Raw genomic sequence first — 20,261 nt, 5'->3', positions numbered from 1 at the left:
ATAGACGTATACTGGAACGATCAGGCCAGCGGTGGACAGGATATGTGTAGGAGTGTCTCCAGGAGAGGTAATCAATATAGACATTTGGTTGTGTTAAGATCACCATGAGCTTTGCATAAACTTAAGTTTTCCCCCCACAGTGCTTTGGACTTCTGGGTGTGAATGGTGCTGGGAAAACTACCACATTCAAAATGCTGACAGGAGACATTGATGTCACTTCCGGGGAAGCGGTTGTGACTGGTTACAGGTTTGTAACACGAGACTGTTATGGTTATGATAGATCTTAAGTGAAGATTCTCCTCTTAACCGGTGTTTTCTATCTTGGTAGTTTGCACAGACAGCAGTGCTAGCAACTCCGTTCGCTATCTGGCTAACAAACATTTGAGCTAATTATAGATAGAACTAAAGAGTATGTACAGTGGTGCTTTAAAAACATTTCTCAGTTTGGTTTAACTTATGGTTCAATCTACAGAGAGTAAAGGTGCCATACACCAGGCATTGGTTGTGGAAATGGAAGCATTTTCCATTCATAATTTTTAACATGGGGGTTTAAAATGTCTTTGTTTAAGAGTTATAAGCCATGAACCAAATTAACCAGAAACAAGGTGAATCACAGCATTACATTTTTTTTTTTTTTACTGAAAATCAAAATAGTTTGAGAGTCTGGAGATTCATGGGAGTGGGTGGGTGATACAGAGGTTCTTTCATGCATTTGCTTGTTTTGATTGAATGATTGGTGGAGCTTTCTCAGCAGAATCATGGGTCATGCAGTTTTTCCTTAAGAATTTAGCTGATTATTTAAGAAATAAGTTGAAATAATGTAGGATGATGGCTTCAACAGAAGCATATACCATCAATTAACAACCTCTTAGCAACATTGTCATTAAAAATCCCTTCCACTTTGGAGAAAATGAATGGGATTTATACCTCCTGAACATGACTGTTGCACTTTGAGTTGGGGGTGGGACCACCTGTTTGAATGGACATTGTTAAAAGATGGGGTTAAAGGGCAGTAAAACTGTTTAACAAACTGTTTGAAACGATTGTTATTTTTACCCTAGCAGCCACCCTATCAACTGCATAGCAATACCCCAACCACCCATACTTCCCTACACAGCAACACCTGAGCAACACCAATTTTTATGAAAGCTGTTAAGAAATTTCTGCTGTGTGTGTGTGTACTTTGGATGGGTTAAATGCAGAGCACAATTTCTGAGTATGGGTCACCATACTTGGCTGTATGTCATGTCACTTTAAACACTAATTTTGACTTGAACTCATTTTGATTTTCTCATTAACTTGGTTGATTTCTTGTCATGCTCCAGCATTCTTACCAACATTCTGGATGTGCACCAGAACATGGGCTACTGCCCTCAGTTTGATGCAATAGATGATCTTCTAACAGGGAGAGAACATCTACACTTATACGCTCGGCTCAGAGGAGTCCCGGAATCCGAGATCAGCAGAGTGAGACCATATTCTACTTTCTTATCTCTTCTTATTTCTTTCTCTCTGAGGATTTCTGACAGAGACCTCTATCTCTCATTGATGCAGGTGGCTGAATGGGGAATTCAGAAACTGGGTTTATTTGAGTATGCAGGCTGCACTGCTGGCAGATACAGTGGTGGAAACAAGCGTAAACTCTCAACAGCTATTGCAATGATTGGCTGTCCAGCTCTTCTGCTCCTGGTAAGAGCTTTCCTGTGCAGTTTATTTTAGAATAAGATAAGGAGTTTTACAAGTATGTTTTTTTTTTCTTTCCTGTGCCAGGATGAGCCAACCACAGGAATGGATCCTCACTCTCGGAGGTTCCTGTGGAACTCCATCATGAGTGTGATTCAGGGTGGCAGGGCAGTGGTCCTTACATCACACAGGCAAGAACTCGTCAACACACATACATTTATATATACTGCTAAATTATAAATGTTATATAATAAGCTATTGAAGCCTGTTTTCACCATGGAATAACAGAAAGATGGTTGCACATTTTTATCAAAGAATTCTGTGAGATATAAAGGTGTAAACTCTATTCTAGATTTCTTGCAGTTCCTAGTTTACATCATGCAGTTGTGGTGGCTCTGTTTCCACCACAAAATAAAAAGGGAATTCTGACTTTTTTCTCGCATTTGCAGGAAAAAGGCAGAATTATTTATATTTATATTTATTCATTTAGCATGTTTAGATGTTTTTATCCAAAGTGAAAAAAGTGAAAAAAGTGTGACTTATAGTCCGGAAAATACGGTATATATATATAAAATATAAATTTTATGAATATAAATATATACATGTAAATTTTTTGTAAATATATACCGTATTTGTGTGTATTTCTATATACATAATAAATATACATAATACACACAGATATATTATGTAAATAAAAATGTTTATTTTGGATGTGTTTAATCATTTGATAGCACTTTTATTTATTTGTGTGTGTGTGTGTGTGTGTGTGTGTATACCGTGATAGATAGATAGATAGATAGATTGATAAGATAGATAGATAGATCTTTACAAAAGTATAATAAAAAGTATTTTTTTTTAAACCCACAGCATGGAGGAATGTGAAGCTCTCTGCACACGACTGGCCATCATGGTGAACGGAACATTTAAGTGTCTTGGCACAATCCAGCACCTCAAATACAAGTAAAATCACAAATTTTCACTTCATGTAAAAATTCTGAGTGGTATACATTTTCCACTGTCCAAAATCTTTTGCATTTGCGTATCTATTCTCTGAACATCACTTATAATGTTCCCTGTAGATTTGGTGATGGATATGTTGTCACCATGAAAATCAGAGCAGCCAAAGCGGGCACAGCACCAGATCTGAACCCGGCCGAAGCATTTATGGAGAGCACATTTCCAGGCTGCATTCAGAGAGAGAAACACTACAATACTCTACAGTACGAGATTGCTTCTTCCTCCTTGGCTAAAATCTTCCAGCTAGTCCTGGCCAACAAGGAAATGCTGAATATCGAAGATTACTCAGTGTCCCAGACAACTCTGGACCAGGTATTTCGTGTGATTCTTTTGGCCTAGATAAACCTGTACCAGTTACTTTTTTTAATATTTGTCAGTATCTCCTTATGCGATACATTTAAGCTTGTAAAATGTATGAGACTAGACACCCCCACCATTTGTTTACAAGCCTGCATGTGACAAATGCACTGGAACGAGGGAATTTTGGCTCTTTATGTAGTCTCGCTCTCTTTGTTTCACTCCCTGTAGGTGTTTGTGAATTTTGCAAAGCAGCAATCCGGAGAAGATGATGCCATTGTGCTGCACCCGAGGGCAGCCGGTGCCCGGCGGGACATGAGAGTCTTTCCAGTGAAAACGAAAGCTTGAAATCTTTACTGAAGAGGGTCATTTGAGCAGGTCAATTGGAGTCATCTGGCAGGGCGCCCAAATGAGTTATAAAAGAAGAAGAGATTTTTTTTTGGTCCTTTACAAAGCACACGCAGTAATGGCTTCGCACACCTCCCTTGCTTGGCCTGTTTATTTTTATAAAATTTTTCATTGAAATGCAACCAAATCACAACAAAATACAGACAGAACTGGACTGAGCTAGTCTTATTAATACAGTAGCACTTTATTATGTCAGTCACTTTTTTTTTTTTTTGTTCTTTTTTTTTTTTACAAAGAATTTTGTTTTAAAAACAAATCAAATGATGCAATAGATTTTATTGCAAAGGCTATTGCTATTGAAATGCATATTGCATTGTGATGCATTGCAAGTCACGGCTTTAATAATTCTTGCCAAGTTAGAAAAGTGTAGCAAACAAATGTTGTAATTCACCAAATGTTAAATGTTGAATGTTCAGTTTTGTAATTTACTGCCTAAAAATGGCTTGTAGATAGGAATTGTACAAAGCTGATTTGTTCTTTCTTGTAAAAATAATACTATTAAAAATTTTATTGCTCACTGTCCACCTTTGTCAAGAATGTATACAATAGTATACCATCATCAAAACAGTCTAGAAAAATGTATTAAATGGAGTCGGTAAAATTTTTTATTTTATAACCATTTGAACCACTTATTTAGATTTCAAGTAAAACAAATGAAGAAAAACGATTTTCTTTCATGCTGAAGTAGTTGGACTACAGAGGTAAAGTGCTGTATTTTGCACATGGATAGTTGTGGAAATGATTTAACCAACAGAAATATCTTGTGTCAACACAAATTCCTACAAATCTGCTTATTTAAATTTCCAAGTGGCATACCATTGTAAACACAACAATGTTAGACGTCATCTTGCATGATAAACGTCAGATATTGCTGAAAAGCGGATTTAACTTCATAATCCTTTTCACAGGGTTTCATAAATCAGCCTCATTTTCATGCAGCTGTTCAGAAGTGTCCTAGTTCTCTCCGCTGAAATCATAATGTCTCTGGATTTTGACCTGACATTGGTTTATATGAATGTCAGAGGATGAAAGGGAGGATTGACATGTGGAGGTCTGGGTAGTCCGGGTGTAAGTGTTGTGTTTTCCTTTGGCCCAGATGGTCATTTGAAACCTATAAATGTGAAGACAAATGTAAAAAAAAAAAAAAAAAGTAATTAAATAGTAATTAAGATCAAATAATGTACATTTAAAATTGTCTATATTAATCAATTATTTTGTATTTAAAAAAAAGGAAGAAAAAAGAAACAAGTAAATGAACAACTTTAATATATTTATATATTAATATATGTGGCGAGTGGGGCAGGGCCGAGAGGCGTGGGAACGAGGAGTGAGGCCAGGTGTAGTGATTGAAGATGAGCTGCACCTGCTCCCCACTGCCAGTATTGAGTCCCACGTAGGAGATGGAAGGATATAAAACTGGAGCGACGACCGTGAAGGACGAGAGAGGACCAGGCCTGGGACATTATTTTATGTTTGCTTTTTATTTGCGCGCACCAGTCGTCCGCAAGGGGCTGGTGCGCTGTTTTGTGTTTATTTTGAATATTAAAATTATGTTTTGATTGTGCGCCGGTTCCCGCCTCCTTCTTCCCGATGTATATGGAGTTTCAATATCGTTACAATATATTTTAAATAATATATATTTTTGTAGATCAGTATATATATTCAATATCAAAAACGCTTAAGTTTGATGGCAGTTGCTCACCTGGCACACACTGGGTTATGATAGACAGGCCTACCTAAGCACCCACCTGATGAAAATTTTAAGCAAAGAGTTGATAAATCAGTCAGAGGTAGTAGAAGGTGTTATATATTTGATTATGACAATGGTGCTGTTACCTCATGTGTGGGACATGATACAAACTAAAAGAGACACGTAAAATGGTTTTTAGATAGATGTGGGAATCTCAGAAATTTTGCACCTTTAAACAACAACAAAAAACTGGGTCATACACAAGTATCCTAATCTGTTATACAATAGAAATTTGACATAATACACCCACCTTCACATTTTAAATTGTTCAGTGACCAGTGGATGGAAAAAATTCCTCCCTCACATAACTGCAATACAAACAATATACATCATATTTCTTAATTTGTCTCTAATACAGAATGTAGTCCATATATAATAGGTTATATTTGATTTTTAAAGTGGTACCAGAGGTTTGGACACCTATGTAGTATGTTTATTAGACCAGAAACATTACATACCTCAAATATAATTAGTGCCAAGTTGACCTGTGTCTCTCCATATACTATAAAACATAAAAACAAGTTTAATGTATTAAATTTACATATTTTTTTTAAAATAGGTTTGTCTCTACTAGTACTTACATGGTGGTGTGTAGAGAGGGTGGTTAATGTAGTATGCTATAGCCAAGTTGCAAAATCCCAGTAGGCTAATAAACACAATTCTGTAAATTCTGAGAATTAGCTTGACCTTTAAGGACACAGTTTTAGTTTTCCAAATCATAAAAGTGTTGTTCAGTTTGTCAAATTACTCAGAAAATAACTGAACTGTATTAAATAAATGTTTTAATATCTTTCTGAAGTAGACAAATTACTTCTCAGACTAATTTTCATTTGACACAGCAGCAAACCAGACCAGTGTGACCAAACACTCACCCTAATAATGGCTCTGAGAGGCATGGTGCCATTAGAAAATCGATGCACAAAGATAGTTTCAAATAGCCTCTTAATGTAGAGGAAAGAGTAACAAGCACAAGCCAGACTGAAGAGAAAATAAAAATGTAATAAAAATTTGAAATGCATGACTTTATTTCTTCCATTGAGGACAAAAGGTACTTGCCCACATGATGAGAGCTGGAGATGAAGGTGTGTTTGTGGTTATAGATGTACAGGACATAGAAGAGGAGATATATCAGTTGGGGACACATTTACTCTGCCAGAAAAACCTGCAGAGCAGTGATGTTTTAAAGTTTGATACTCTCAGAGTTACATTTTGCAAATCACTCTTACCATCGTCCATCCCAGTTGTGGGCAAAGGTCTCTGAAATAAAAGGTCGCTGATGTCCCCACAGGCAGATTCTGTAGCACGTCATATTCTCAGTGCTTTTCCTTCTAAAATTGAAAACTCCGAAGTAGATTTGTTACAGCTAGTGTTAAAGTTTTAAGTAAGTGTAGGTTTTGGTCCTGCTGCATCAAAGCAGCTCTTGGCAGATAGCACTTATCTTGCTTTCTGAAAGCTGAAAAATGCTACCTTCAAAAGCGCTAGAGGTGGCAAGACATCAGGAAAGCACATCTGAGAACATCCAGGATGTTTGTGTAACATCCTGTCTACCAAGTCTTCATCTGGTTAGTTTTTGAAAGCAGCAGAGATGAATAATATCCCTCAATTCAGTTTGTGGGTTTAGCAATTGGTGGAAATGGAGCAGATGAAACATTTTTTATGATTCCATTTCTACCCAAGGAGTAAGCAAGTCCTTAAATAGTTTCTTGGTTATCTCTAAAGCTACAGACCTGAGAAAAGCAAACAGGATTTTTTTTTTTTATTATTTAAAACATTAGCCTACATTTATTAATACCTGTTCTACAATATTATTTCAAACTAAATAAATAGTGTTCATTATTGCACGCGCTCTATAATACTTGAATGTGATTGGTCAATCGCGAGATGTAGTAGTCAGTCACTCCATAGCGATGCAGTTTATTAGTCAGCTCGTCCATGTAAAAACAACCAATCAGCTACCCCGTTAAAAGTTCTTTCAGTCAGTAGATTTGCTAAGACCGATTCGGTTTCTTGTGACACACCGCGAAAAGGCAAATGACACGTCATGTGTCTCAGCAGGTATCGATTTTATATAGCTACTATAGTATTGTTACACTGTTCATATTGATGCTAGGTCGGTTGTTTTGTACATTTTAAATTTACTATTTTATGAAAGTAACTTACTCCAAAAATAAATAATTATAAATAAATAAATAATCGCAAAATAAAACTCGTCGGGCTGTCCAGGACACATGAGCAGTTGAGGAAAAATGTGACATTTCATATTTGACTAGGTAAAAATTACAATATCAAAGCCACTGTTGGGTAAAACTTGACTTATGAAACAAACTCATAATGTCAACTACACTTGAAGGTTCAACCTGCTTTAAAAACAAGATAAAACAAAATACCATTAAGTTTTGGCTGGGTGCAGCAGATTTGTTAGAGGCAAAATCTGCTTACCTTGTCAAGAAAACAGAGCTGTTCTTAGGTTTTTGAGTCCAGAATTTCGACCTGGAAGATTAGAGCCATAAATCCAGCTGGGTCAATAGCTGCACAGCACAGACACTATGAAGCATACTTACTTTTTAATTCAATCAACATAAATCAAGTTGATTTAGTGAAGGCCTGGCCTCAGGGTGAAGCTGCCCATCACTTCTCCCAGAAATTTCTGCTTCATGAATGCATCACAAAACTGACAACTGAAGGAATAAAACCTGAAGCTGTCACATATTTTCATATTAATAGGACATAAAGAGAGTTTAGGAATAATTAGCAACATGTTGCTCCTTGAGTAATCATAAAAAATGTGCTGTGAAGTGAATAACCTAAACTTTTTAATTCTGACAGTTTTCCAACTGTATCCGAGAAGCCCATGAGCACCCAATGAGGGCGGTTATACCGATCAGAGCTTCAGTTTTGACAGCTCTGTCCCTATTTAAGCTCATTGCAGTCATTCATCAGTAAAAAAAAAGCTGAATCTCCGCTATCACCTGTTTCTGACCAGTCAGAGCTCTGAATTCCAAGGATATATCTGTTTGCAGTACAGGGGTCTTTTTAATCTTAATTAAAAGGCGTCAGCGTTGATCTACGGAGTACGCACTGTGAGTTGACTCTGCTGCAAAGCACAGCTGTCAACCTGACACTGCTGTTAAACTGGCTAGTGGAATAATCGTCTAATGGGCACACAGGATTAGCCTGATGCTCATCTTAAAGACAGAATCCTGTTGGTTGACTGGTTGAGGTTATTCTGCAGATGGAGATGTCTGGGATCATTACCTGCAGATGTTGCACCTGATGCGGATTTGTCTAAATTCAGCGGGGAGTTTTCTAAACTCTCACACTTTTATGGCAGATGTTTGTTGAAAAGTTATCTGTGTATTGCAAAAATTATATAAATATTTTTGGTTTTTATATTTGTGTCGGTATTTAAAAATAAGGAATAATATTCTATATAATAATAATACAAATATATTCTATAAATAATATTGCAGATATGAATATGCAAAAGTGACCAGAAACACATTTTCACTTTGCTTTTCTTGTTAGATGACTAGCCATGCAGTAAACTTGTCCCGTTTTCAATTAGGCAGAGTAATCAATAAAAGCACTCTCTGAATTTCTGAGTGCTATTGACAGGACGTCCTGCCTCTGTTATCCCCATCCCCCAGTATTGTAAATACATCAGTAATGATGAGGACTGTATCAGCCTCAAAACATCGGTTTTGTTCGAGGCTTTGAAGTTCTTGTTTTCTTTGTTTACTTCTCGAAGGCGGTTTGGGACATTAGATTGGAATGTTTGATTTCTATACATTTAATTGTGAAGTTGTTTAATGCGTGTTAATCAATAGCACAGTCTCTGGTGGTGTTACAGTAGGCAGTGGAAATGCCTGAGAGAGTTCATTAGTCCTCCACAGATGACAGGCCTGTCGGTTATGGGCTGAATTATATTTACTTGTTTATGTTCAGCAAGCGTAAAATTAAAGCAATCCGGCATACAGCAAATTTGCTCTTACAGTATGATACCCAACTGGAGGAACTGAGGACTAGATAGGAATAGATAGATAAATAGATTTTTCTATGAACTGATTAGAATGGAAATGCTTGCTTTTTGTTATTAAATAAATGACCTCAAGGCATTAATACGATGGAGATATTTTTCTCAGAAAGAGATGACAGAACATTTTCTACATTAATTCCCAATTATTACCAGGTTCCAGGTTTTGCCAGTGTTTCCCAGTTTACAGTCATTTCTGTCTTCGTTGTCAAGTGAGTCTAGTCACGTCTACGTCAAGTGGCTTAGACATGGCGATTGAAGCTTGACTCTTTGTTGAAGTGTAGTGCAGAGGCCCTTGGTCTCAGCCCAGCAAACTCAGTCTGAGTGCAAAGCATGTATTCAGAAATCTTCCAGCACTTCAGAGAGCTCACATATCTGCCGTGCCACATTCAGTGTCCATGACAGCATCTGCTGCCATTCTGAAGAAACCCCAACCTCTGCTGGTAATAATAACCACAGACAGCCCGAAAGACTGATCATGTTTTATCATTCTTCAGGAGTCTTGGGTGATGTCTCTAAGATTGTCCTCAAGGTCAGATTTGTTCTCCTGTCATGATGGGGATCCTCTATTTCTCACCATTTTCACGTCTGTGGTTGCTCAGCCACACAGGCAAAGCCCCCGTCACAGAACTTCTGACCCAGCTGCCACAAATGTGTGAAATTCAGATGAAGAAACTCTCTGAATTGCCAAAGGCACTCAAGACACTTCAGGGAAGTCGGCTGACAGAGTTCCTCTTCAGCATTCAAGGGCAAAATGAGCACACAAGTACAGCCCAGAGAGTGTTTATTTGATAAAGGGCTGTGGACCAACTGCATGAGTGTCTCACTGACAAATTGGGTAAAATATGAAGGTATTAGTGGATTAACTAGAAACAAGGGAGATGAGCAGAAACTCTGTTTGGGATTATATTAAATTTGCCACTAGAGGGTGCTGTAAACTTGTTAAAGCATCAGTGATTGTTGACACCCTTCACGCGTGGAGGAACTTAAAAGTGGCCTTCTGAAGATATGCTGACCTAAGACATCTCTATATTACGTAGAGATAACATTTAACGTTTCTGTTGATTTCAGTGTCAGGTTTCTGCTGGTGCATGACTAGTTTGTTTAATTCTGAATGTGCAGATGCTCTAATTATCAGCCAAACATTGAACCCTTGGGCCCTTGACCTGTGGAGGATGTCTTCTTGATGTTGTGCAACTTAAAATGAACATTTAGGGCTTTAGCTGGTGGTTTAATTAATTGATTTTAGAATAAATTATTTTTATAGTTTTTTTCAGTCAACAAAGTTGGCCTTGAACCTGCAAGCCTACTTGGTCTGCATCTTAAATTAAATTATTTTTAAATTAATTTTTTGCTGCTTGTTATCTGCTTAGCATCAAAAAATAAACCCCGCAATGCATTGCCCAGGTATCAATTTTGATTTTAAATCTGTCCTGATTACCTTTAATAAAAGAAAACTCAATCCTGCAAAAGCCTGGCCCATGATGCTGACATTTTAATTTGAGCATTTTCAAATAATTAATTTCGTCTCTATGGAAAGACCATTTTCTCTGAGAGCTCAAGAAAAAAATTCTAATGTGCCATCTGTTATTAACTTTTTCAGCATTCACTATCTGTTTTGAGCATGTATTATGCTGGTGTTGCCTTGGGGTAATTTATGATTTTTATTTGTAGTACCCCATGGCTTTGTTGCATATCCATAAGCCCTCATGTTCTTTGTTATTCCCTTTGATTTTGGTGAGATGTCTGCCATCTCTTGCTCTGTTTTGATATCTGACAGGATTTCAATCTCGAGGCTTGTGAAGTCTCCGAGTTTTGTCTCACATCTCTCTAGTTATTTTGCCTGAACTCATACAGGCGTCATCCGAACTCACCAACACCTGTTCATTTGCTTCCCTCGCCATCTGCCTGCTTTCCATTGTGCCGTTTAAGATGGCTCATTAGAGAAAATCCATATAGATCTGAGGTGCTGAGTGTTTCCTGGTAGGTGTGTTTTGGCTGCAATGGATGGAGTGCTAAATAAAATTTTCAAGAAGGGCCTCAGGAAGGCTAATTGCCGCCTCATCTTAATGTCACAGAGACCGACGTGAATAAAAAGAGCTGATATGGCATTAAAAGCAACCGTTGTGCTTTACGCCAGTTTCCCTTTGTCAGTACAAAGAACTTAACTTAATTGGTAAATTAATGTTATTGATCTGGCACAGCAGGGAAATCCTTCTAGTGTGCTCGTTTTTAGGGAGCATTTTATTTGGCTCATTTTATGTTCTCAATTTTTTTGGGGGGGTGGCTGTCCAAATGATTTGTTTTCTTCTTTTGTGCCTTAGTTTGGCTGAAAAAGACTACTGTAGTTAAAGGATTACATTTTTCTTTTTTTTTTTAAGCGGATGTAAACAAACTTATTCAATATCTTCTCATTCCACAAAGTCATTTTAATGTCTCCATCTGTAAGAGGCAGCAGGCTCTAAACCATCTAACAATGCCACATCTGTGTTTTTTTAAATACATATAGACATGCCTCTCAGACCAACTTCCTTCCTTTTGTTTGGCTTTGTCTGTCAGAACCCCCAAATTCTGGCAAGTTAAAAATGTCTTTTGCAACTTTATAAATCATTTGCCTCTTAACCGACACGTCCTTATTTCAGTAACTTGCATCAGCCAGACTACTGGTGATTTATTACCCAATTACTCGGCCTGCACACCTAGTGTTTAAACTCCTGAATCTTTCCCAATCATTGGCGTCCGTTTTCGCGGTTTCACATATGAGTGCTCGCAGACATTTGGTCCTTTTGTGAGCGTGCTGAGCAATGAAAAAACCTGTGGTCCTCTACAGACGCCCCACGTTCTTCTGTGCACCTGCATTTGCATGCAAAGCGAGCAGTCGTGTGCTGCACTGAGGCATCCAGCTCTGTGAAATGTGTAGAGCGCTGTTGGTGTTTTGGTGCTGATCAGATTTATTGCCAGAGGCGCCTGAGTCACAATACGATAAAACAGGGGTGGGTGACAGTCGGGGACACTGTGGTCATTAGCGTTTATGTGCAGGCATACACCCCACGCGATGAAGATGAAATAATGGTGAGTCTAGTCAGCTGTAATCCTGTGTTGTAACAAAAGCAAAGCCAGAAGGGCTTTAAAAGAGCTGCTGTTATGCGCCTCTGCAGTTAAGAGAGCCATCATATCTCTTTGGGTCCGATTATCAAACTACGCTCTTTTAGTGAGGCCTCAAGCAATTTACAATTAAAAGCAAAACATTTAGAGTTAAAAGCAAACTTTAGATTCCATACCCTCAGAAATGATGCAAGCAGAGAAAATATTCAGTTGAATGCATAAATATATATATATATATTTTGATAATGGGCATCATCCGATGAAGACATAACTAGCAAAGCTAACTGCTTTCATTCTATATGGATATTTGCGATATTGTGATATTTGTGTATTTTTTAAATACACAAATATCTCATGATGTAATTTCTTAATACAAGGAGCACAGTATTCATTATCTTATAGAATGGTTTTCACTAAATTCAAGAAATAAAGCTACAAAAGGCAATAGCGTATATTCAAAACATTTATATTTAACATTATATTATATTATATTTGTGACTTTAAACTTTTAAAAATAATGAACAAAAAATGTGAGGGAAATGTATTCACCCTCAGGCCGGCCCATATGTACAGTAGATGAGTTTGTTTCTTAATTAGAATAAATTTGGAGAAATTATGGACTGCTATTTTGGCCATAAGAGACGGTTTAACGTTAAAACACCATAATACGTTTCTTACAAACTTGCAGCTTTTAATTGAGATTAATTGATGGAATGGAGTCATGTGGATTATTGCAATGTTTTAATCCGCTCTTTAGACTCTCGTTCTGACGGCACCCATTCACTACAGAGGGTCCACTGGTGAGCAAGATGTAATGCTACATTTCTTTAAATCTTTTCAGGTGAAGATTCAAACTCGCCTGCATCCTGGATGTCCTGAGTGTGAGTAAATTTTCAGCAATTTAAAAAAAAAAATTGGGCTGAACTAATAAAATCTAAAAGTATGCTACTATTTAATTAAGTGTTTTATTGATTTAAATATTTTGCTATAAAATAAAAGGCCTAAATGCAGACTCATTAATTAGATTTTATTAAATGAATTACACTCAATAATATGCAAAACAAGGATCTGCTACTCGAAGCTAGAGAAGCCAGTGATCTGAGCACTCAAATGTGTGCATGCTTTATATTCTGTCTGATGTTTACAAGCCTAGTTTCATTCATTCATATTTTTGAATAGCGAGGGCTAAATGCATCATGTTCTATTTCTCTCCGTGGCCCATTTTCTGAAGGCTAGGTCAGTCCCCACTCTGTTTTATGATGAAGTCATTGCTTGTTCCAGCCTGGTCAACCATGACAGTCCAGCTCTTATTAACAGCGTGGCAGGATCCCTCAGTCAAAGCAAGAGAGACCTAGAGCTCTTCCACACCTGCTATGTCGGAGTACATCATTGCTCCTGGCATATTGAATGTCTGGATGGGCTCCAGACTCTCTCAGCATGGTAGAGGAGGTGGGCAACAGCCAGAGCTGTGAGCTGAATGAGAGAGATATAAGCAAATAACCTCATCTGAACTTAGCTATGCTAATCATTGACAAAAGGAACGCCAAGGCTGGAAAAACAATAGAATACCAATCTGCTTAATGGGTGACTGTTTAGTGGCCGAAGTCACAGATAAAACACCCTTCAGATACCTTTGTGTTCACTGCCAGGTGTTCATGAGTCATTCAGTGGAGTGAAGAAAAAATATAAAAAATAAATAAGAAGTCAGAGGAGAAGACAGGGATATAATAATGTGCATTTTAAATAATCGTTTGATGTAGAATTTTTTATTTGTTTAATTTGGTTCAAATATGTGTTAAATGTTTTTTTTAATTCTGTTGATTTATACTTCAAATGTGTGTATTTTCCTTTTTATACAAATCTGTTCAGAGTTGTAGTTTTCATTTATTCATTTAATATTTATTCTATTCGAAATTTGGTTTGCCGATATTAATAGCGAGCATCGCAAATGAAGTGGAATTAAACAAATGCAGAAAAAAATTATATTCCAAAACATAGTATGGCCACAATCCACTCACAGACACTTTGAGGCAAACATGGGCAAAGCAGGATGCTACATGAGAGTGATGGAGGACAGCCTGACAGCCTGGGTTGTACTGACGTGTTTTTATGTTTGTGCTTCAAGAAAGACTTGCCTGTAGCTTTCGGTAAGCCTTCATCACCCTCTCGCTGGCGGTTACCATGGCACTAGTGCGTTAGGTCAGGCTGGACCCACAGACCTTTCCTCTGAGCACAGCAATCCCAGAGGACCGTCTAATGAGAACTAAAATGACGAAAACAAAGCAGATGAACAGCCTGACGCTGCCACTGCATTCCTTTTTTATTTACTGCTTCTCTTTTACTTCATCAAAATAGACTTCAGATTGGGTTTATCCATCGTAGCAGAGAATGAACATCTAGTCCTTGAAATGCACCAGACTTTAAAAACATCTTACGTGATTTAGCATCTTTCATCTCTGCGGTCTATCTATCATGTCACAAGCTGTTTCTCTCGGTCGAGAAGCGAGATTACATGATGTTATTTACAAAGAAAGGCGCCCGCTGAACCATGCGCTCGGTGACACATTCACATGTTCTTTTTCGTTGTGGAACAAAAAGTTAATTCGTTTAAAGTCTGTGCATAGACGGGAAAGTAATTACAGAGCCGAGGAACATTTTCCATGCCATACAGAGTGTTCACTAATGAAAAAACAGGTGAGTGACTCCGGTAATTAATTTCCAAGGAGACTGAATCAACATGTTGAAATTATTGATGTTTATTTGAAGTCTGCGGCACATTTATGATGATGCTTTTTGGAGTTGGATGGGCTTTTTTATTTTAACTTTTAAAAAATTGCGTGTGGGTGTAATCCAATCATGTAACCAGATTCTAAAAATGAAGTAGGGCTACATGCAGGTGAGAGTTTTTTTTCAGGGTTGGCGCTGAACTCGCCTACCCCTGCACTAGACCATGATGTCTGACTGATTGGCTCATTTTAAGATGGGAACTGACCAAGATTCTGCATGCAAAAGTGACCTTGGCCACCACATGTACGTTAACACATTGCTATGTAAGCATAGTCAATCAACAAATGACACACTCCTTGCACAAACATGCATGTTCATCTCCCTCTGTTGGAACAAGATAAGAGGTCAGGGCAAACAGCGATAGTGGAGCAGAGCTTTTTGGTTCACTTGACCTCAGATGCCAAGCAAATAATCCCTCAAATTTTATTTTGGTTTTGGGCTTGCCTGCTTCTATTTAGAATCAACCAGTTCTAATGTAGTGACACATTTGCTCGCTGCTTAGAGTAATTATAGAGACAGAAGAACCTCTGTATTGCAGATAAACAGATAATAAATATCTTCAAGAAAAATGCATGTTCATACGTAGTGGGTTTATTGCAGCTGCAACAATTATTCCTTGTTACTTGCAACAGTTCTTTTGGCTTCTCTTAGCAATCCCTCCCTTGGGACCTTGTTGTGGTCTCCGCTTCAAGCTGAGTGAACTTCTTATTTGACTCATCCAGGAGAGTGATCAACAGGGGAGTGATGTGTTTGGAGTGAGACAGTTACTGGCAGTGCACCTGGATGGAAGAGACGGCTGCTGGACTCATTATTGTCAATGACATTTTAAGCATCCCTTTATAGCAAACTGCCATTGTAAGTCAATGCCAAAGAGATGATAAGGGAATTGTGTGCAGTACAGCTAGCCAACTAGGTTCAACTGATCCAGCATTAGTCTGTGGGGCAGATTTACAACTACTGGCAGTATTTACTAAAGGCACAAAGTGAAAAATTCACTCTGAAAAGGTGTGGACAGACCTTATTGCATATGCATTTAGGAGTTTCTGTGGTGGCCCAGTAGTGTGCAACACAACGAAATCTCCACAACACAACGGAAACGAGCACAAAGTAGCACAAGACAATGGAATAAAGCCTCAACAAAATTAGCACAAAACAATCGATACAAGACACAACATAGCTTAATTAGTACAACACAACAAAATTAGTCCTATGTGTTGTGCAGTACTGGGTCACCATAAATTTCCCTTTCAGATGCCAAATTTATCGAAAGCAGATTATTTAAAAGAATCTCGCAACATGATTTACGAAGGTTTGCGATGCATGTCTTAAACCAAACTCTAATTTCCACTGTTCTTGGTAGATTGTGCTGGTTATTATGCTAATTTAAATTCCTATTCACCTGTTAGATTAAGCAATATAGTGATCAGTAATGCAATTGCATAAAAGTATCCACCTAAATAAAAACCGGACATACATAAAACACTCAGATTTTTTTTAAAGTTGTTTGTATTTTCTTCAACTTATTTTATTTATAAAAACACAATACTTGATCAAACGGTGTCTCTTTGATTGGAACTGATCTTGTGGAATCTATTAATTTTCCAATTAAGTGCCAGGCTCAGTCTGCCTTCTGATGCAAATGTGATGGTATTTACATGGTTCCCTCAATTTGCATTTATAGTGCTTCTCAGCCTGGATATATACAAACGTTTAGCACTTAGTCTTAGTATTAGTTGACCAGCCATTCAAGCGGGTATAAAATATATATATATATACCATATATACTGTATATTCAGAAACACTCTCCAACACCACCTTAAGAGAAATCCATACAAACAAAGCCTAGAAACTTTATCTAGCTTCAAAAGTGAAGGAAAATTCACTCAGAACAGAAGGAAATAAAGTAGTGAAAATAAGATTCATGAGGATAATTTAATTTGAACTAGGATGTAAATAACAAACAGAATGATTCATTCTTTCTGAAAAGTGACACATCAGGTTTGTGTTGCTTTCATTAGGAAGGCTCGGAATAAAATGTAATCAGTTTTCATTAAAACTGACACAACTTTCCTCCTTTATCCTAGAGGAGTCCAACGATGCTACACCACACAGTATGGATTCATCTCACTGTGGGATTTTAATAAGACCTGCATATGAAACTGTTAAATTGAACTAATGAAATACATTTTTGAATGTATAGAATTAAGTTAAAAGACATGAATTCAAATTTGGATGCATAATGTTACTAAATGTACTGTAATATCACATTAAGAAGCCCATTGCCTGATTCTTCATTGACTGAGCATTGAGATGTCAGATTATGCACCCTGTGATTCAATATAGATTTTTCACTCTCAAATATGATTTTCTCACTTCCAATAGTATAGACCCTAAATAGCTGGAGCTACTTAAACATAGCCATCATTTCCCAAGACTACTATATATGATTAAAAACAACATGCATAATGATTTTGAAAGATTCAAAATAGTAAAAAATACCTTTTTGATTAATTTTTAAACATAATATACCAGAGAAATGCTAAACAATGAAGGCCAACCTTTTGATTTCCATATTTTGCTTCCCTCAGAAACAGGTTGACTGAGTTTGAATAACTTTCAGTCGAGAGATTGATTTGCCCATGCCTTTGTTTCATTTCAGTTATGAAACGACCTTTGTATGCGTGCAGCACACTTAAGGTGAGCACACTGGTTTCAATGTGCTCACATTTTCACAAACAGATGACCACAAATTATCCGAGTGTCACCTGCCAGCTAGAGTGTCACCTGTCCATCTTATGGCTCTTCATGATGTTTCACCATTGAGTCTGTGTGGTATTTCCACAAAAGTAATCTCACATTCTAATCAATGGCGGAAACCTCAAGGGTGAGGAACGCGGCTTGCTGGCACGTAAAGACAGATAAGAAACCGCAATGATAAGGATAATAATTGGAATTTTTTTTTGTGTGGAATATACAGTAATTGGACATTGAGGGAGAGACTATTAATCTGACACTGTTATTTGCGAAGTGACCTGATTAGGCAGAAATGGACTGTGGAGTAGTGCTGATTGAACCGTGTCTTTCCCTTGCGTCTTTATTGAAATTCATGGCAGTGGAAAACCTTTCCCTCAGGTGCTTACCTCTCTCCATTTCAAAGATCCTTCACAAAGATTTGATGTGCCTTTGTTTGGGTGGTGGGGTTGGGGTGAAACACTTTACATTTCCTAACATAACACTGGGCGACACCAGCAGTGGAGGAATCATAAAGAATACCAATAATACAACGCTGGGGAGCTCGACGAAACGAATCACACGTACACGCACACACAAGTACATTGAGAAATAACAGGTTACCGTGATTGATATGGAAATCAGTGTTTTTTTTTGTTTGTTTTTTTTACTCTTTTAAATGTGAAATGAAATGCAGGCCGCTGTTGATCTGCTGGTGAATTACTCTCCGCTTTAGTTTGAGCCAGTGACAGGATGGCAAAAGGCAATGTTGGAATGCTAGACTTGTGTGGGGAAATAATCAAAGGTTGTTCAGTAAATACCACTCTACATTCATAATGTGGTGGGATATTGAGTTTGAACATATATTGTAGTGCTCGGCTTTCATCTTTTTTTTTCTTCGTCAAATTGTATTGAATTCTCTCTAGAGCTGTTGGGATTTGGGGAAAACAGCAAATCATCAGTGCCATGAATATACCTTCTAGGGCTGTGGATGTAACATGCAAAATTAGTATAGTTGATTATACAAACAGTAAAGAAAGAAAACTAAGTGACACAACAGAAACTAACTGAAAAAAAGTGAGTTTATGTCCATGCATGAATCATGAATTAACCTGCGATGTCTGATGCTGCTGCATGTAAAAGTCATTTGGCAATGATGTTTAAAACCAGTGTGATTAAACTCGTAATTGCCCAATTTGACAAGAAAAGCTTTAATCAAGAATCAAGTCGACCATCAGATGTATTGTGTGATCTGAACTTCCTGCTGGGATCTAAGCCTGCTGTTAAAGAAAGACATTTGAGACCTAAAACGTCTAGCTGAACACTGTATGCCTTTTAATTGGTGGTTGTTTAGAGGGCCAGAAAAGAAACTCCCTTGAGAAACAGCAGCACTTCAAGAAGTTTATGTCTTTATAGTGAAGATCTGACACTCAAGACTCACACTGCAGCAGCCGTGCCATATTCAAACTCATTTGCATAATCACATAAGTAATGATCTTTCTGAATAAGACGAAAGCCAGTTCAGCATTAAGGACAGATGTTATCAGCTCAAGCTACAGACAGATGTCTTAGATCAGTGTCGCAGACAGATGTCTTTCAGGAAAAGAGTGAAAGCCAGATTGGTGTTGGTTTTTTTCTCTTCTCATTATATAATTGACCCAGTGTTCCTAATCTGTGCGAGAAAACTCAATAAAATAAGAACGCTTTCTAAAAGTCACTGAAAAGTCAGAAGTTTGTTCCTTTTATCATGCAGTCTCCCTTGCGGCATTAGTTTTCTTTTTAAACTCAGCCTTCATTTCTTGACTAGTTAGTGGAGAGATAGCTTGAACAAATTACTCGGATGGAGTATAGATTTAAAATGTGATTGCATTTCATCAAAAGATTGTGGGAATTCTGTGCTATTGATTTTTATGCAAATTATTTGTGGCTTTGGAGACATCAGAATAATTTTCATGTGACTACAATTTTCTGCAGATTTGTTGTCTGAAAAGCTCGCAAAAATGAAGTCCCAAGTAAGGCTATAACTGAATGCTCGAATATGAATATATTTTAATAATATTATAAAATAGTAGTGGACATTTCTGTGAATTTAACATCTCTTTTTGAATATCACATGGGATTCATATTCGTGATTCTTCCACAAGCAAGTTTTTTTTCCCAGTAGGTTACAGAAAAAGGGGTAAAATGGGTCTAAATATATCTGCGAAAGAATGGAGAATAGAAATAGTATGGCATCCCACAGACTTTCTCATTTTTTTCGCACATTCTCTGGAATTTTAGATGAACAATGTAAAATACAGATTGCCTTAACCGAAACTGTCAGGTGACTGCTGAGGAGATATTGTTTAGTATCAGTCTTGTTTACATTTATCATCTGATAAAACAATATTATGAATTATAAATTATATTCATATACTGTAGACATTGCTCCTCTGCTGAGCTATTTATTTT

At 37.4% G+C, this 20,261-nt stretch overlaps 1 protein-coding gene and 1 pseudogene across 1 annotated transcript in view; one reads left to right on the top strand and one right to left on the bottom strand.

Annotated features, from left to right (window-relative positions):
• Positions 1-3,926, top strand: part of LOC113042515 (retinal-specific ATP-binding cassette transporter) — a 31,246-nt gene extending 27,320 nt beyond the window's left edge. The window contains exons 44-51 of the mRNA XM_026201429.1: positions 5-67; positions 141-247; positions 1,326-1,467; positions 1,555-1,689; positions 1,771-1,874; positions 2,551-2,643; positions 2,763-3,012; positions 3,229-3,926. Coding sequence (XP_026057214.1) covers positions 5-67; positions 141-247; positions 1,326-1,467; positions 1,555-1,689; positions 1,771-1,874; positions 2,551-2,643; positions 2,763-3,012; positions 3,229-3,345 — 1,011 coding nt within the window. The 3' untranslated portion in view covers positions 3,346-3,926. The remainder of the gene's footprint in view (positions 1-4; positions 68-140; positions 248-1,325; positions 1,468-1,554; positions 1,690-1,770; positions 1,875-2,550; positions 2,644-2,762; positions 3,013-3,228) is intronic.
• Positions 3,927-5,054: 1,128 nt separating this feature from the next.
• LOC113042698 (very-long-chain enoyl-CoA reductase-like) lies at positions 5,055-14,476 on the bottom strand (annotated as a pseudogene).
• Between the last annotated feature and the right edge of the window lie 5,785 nt (positions 14,477-20,261).

The sequence above is a fragment of the Carassius auratus genome, chromosome 24 (genome assembly GCF_003368295.1).
Source record: "Carassius auratus strain Wakin chromosome 24, ASM336829v1, whole genome shotgun sequence".
NCBI lineage: Eukaryota > Metazoa > Chordata > Actinopteri > Cypriniformes > Cyprinidae > Carassius > Carassius auratus.
The sequence above is the reverse complement of the archived record's forward strand: the minus strand, read 5'-3'. Positions and strand labels throughout refer to the sequence as shown.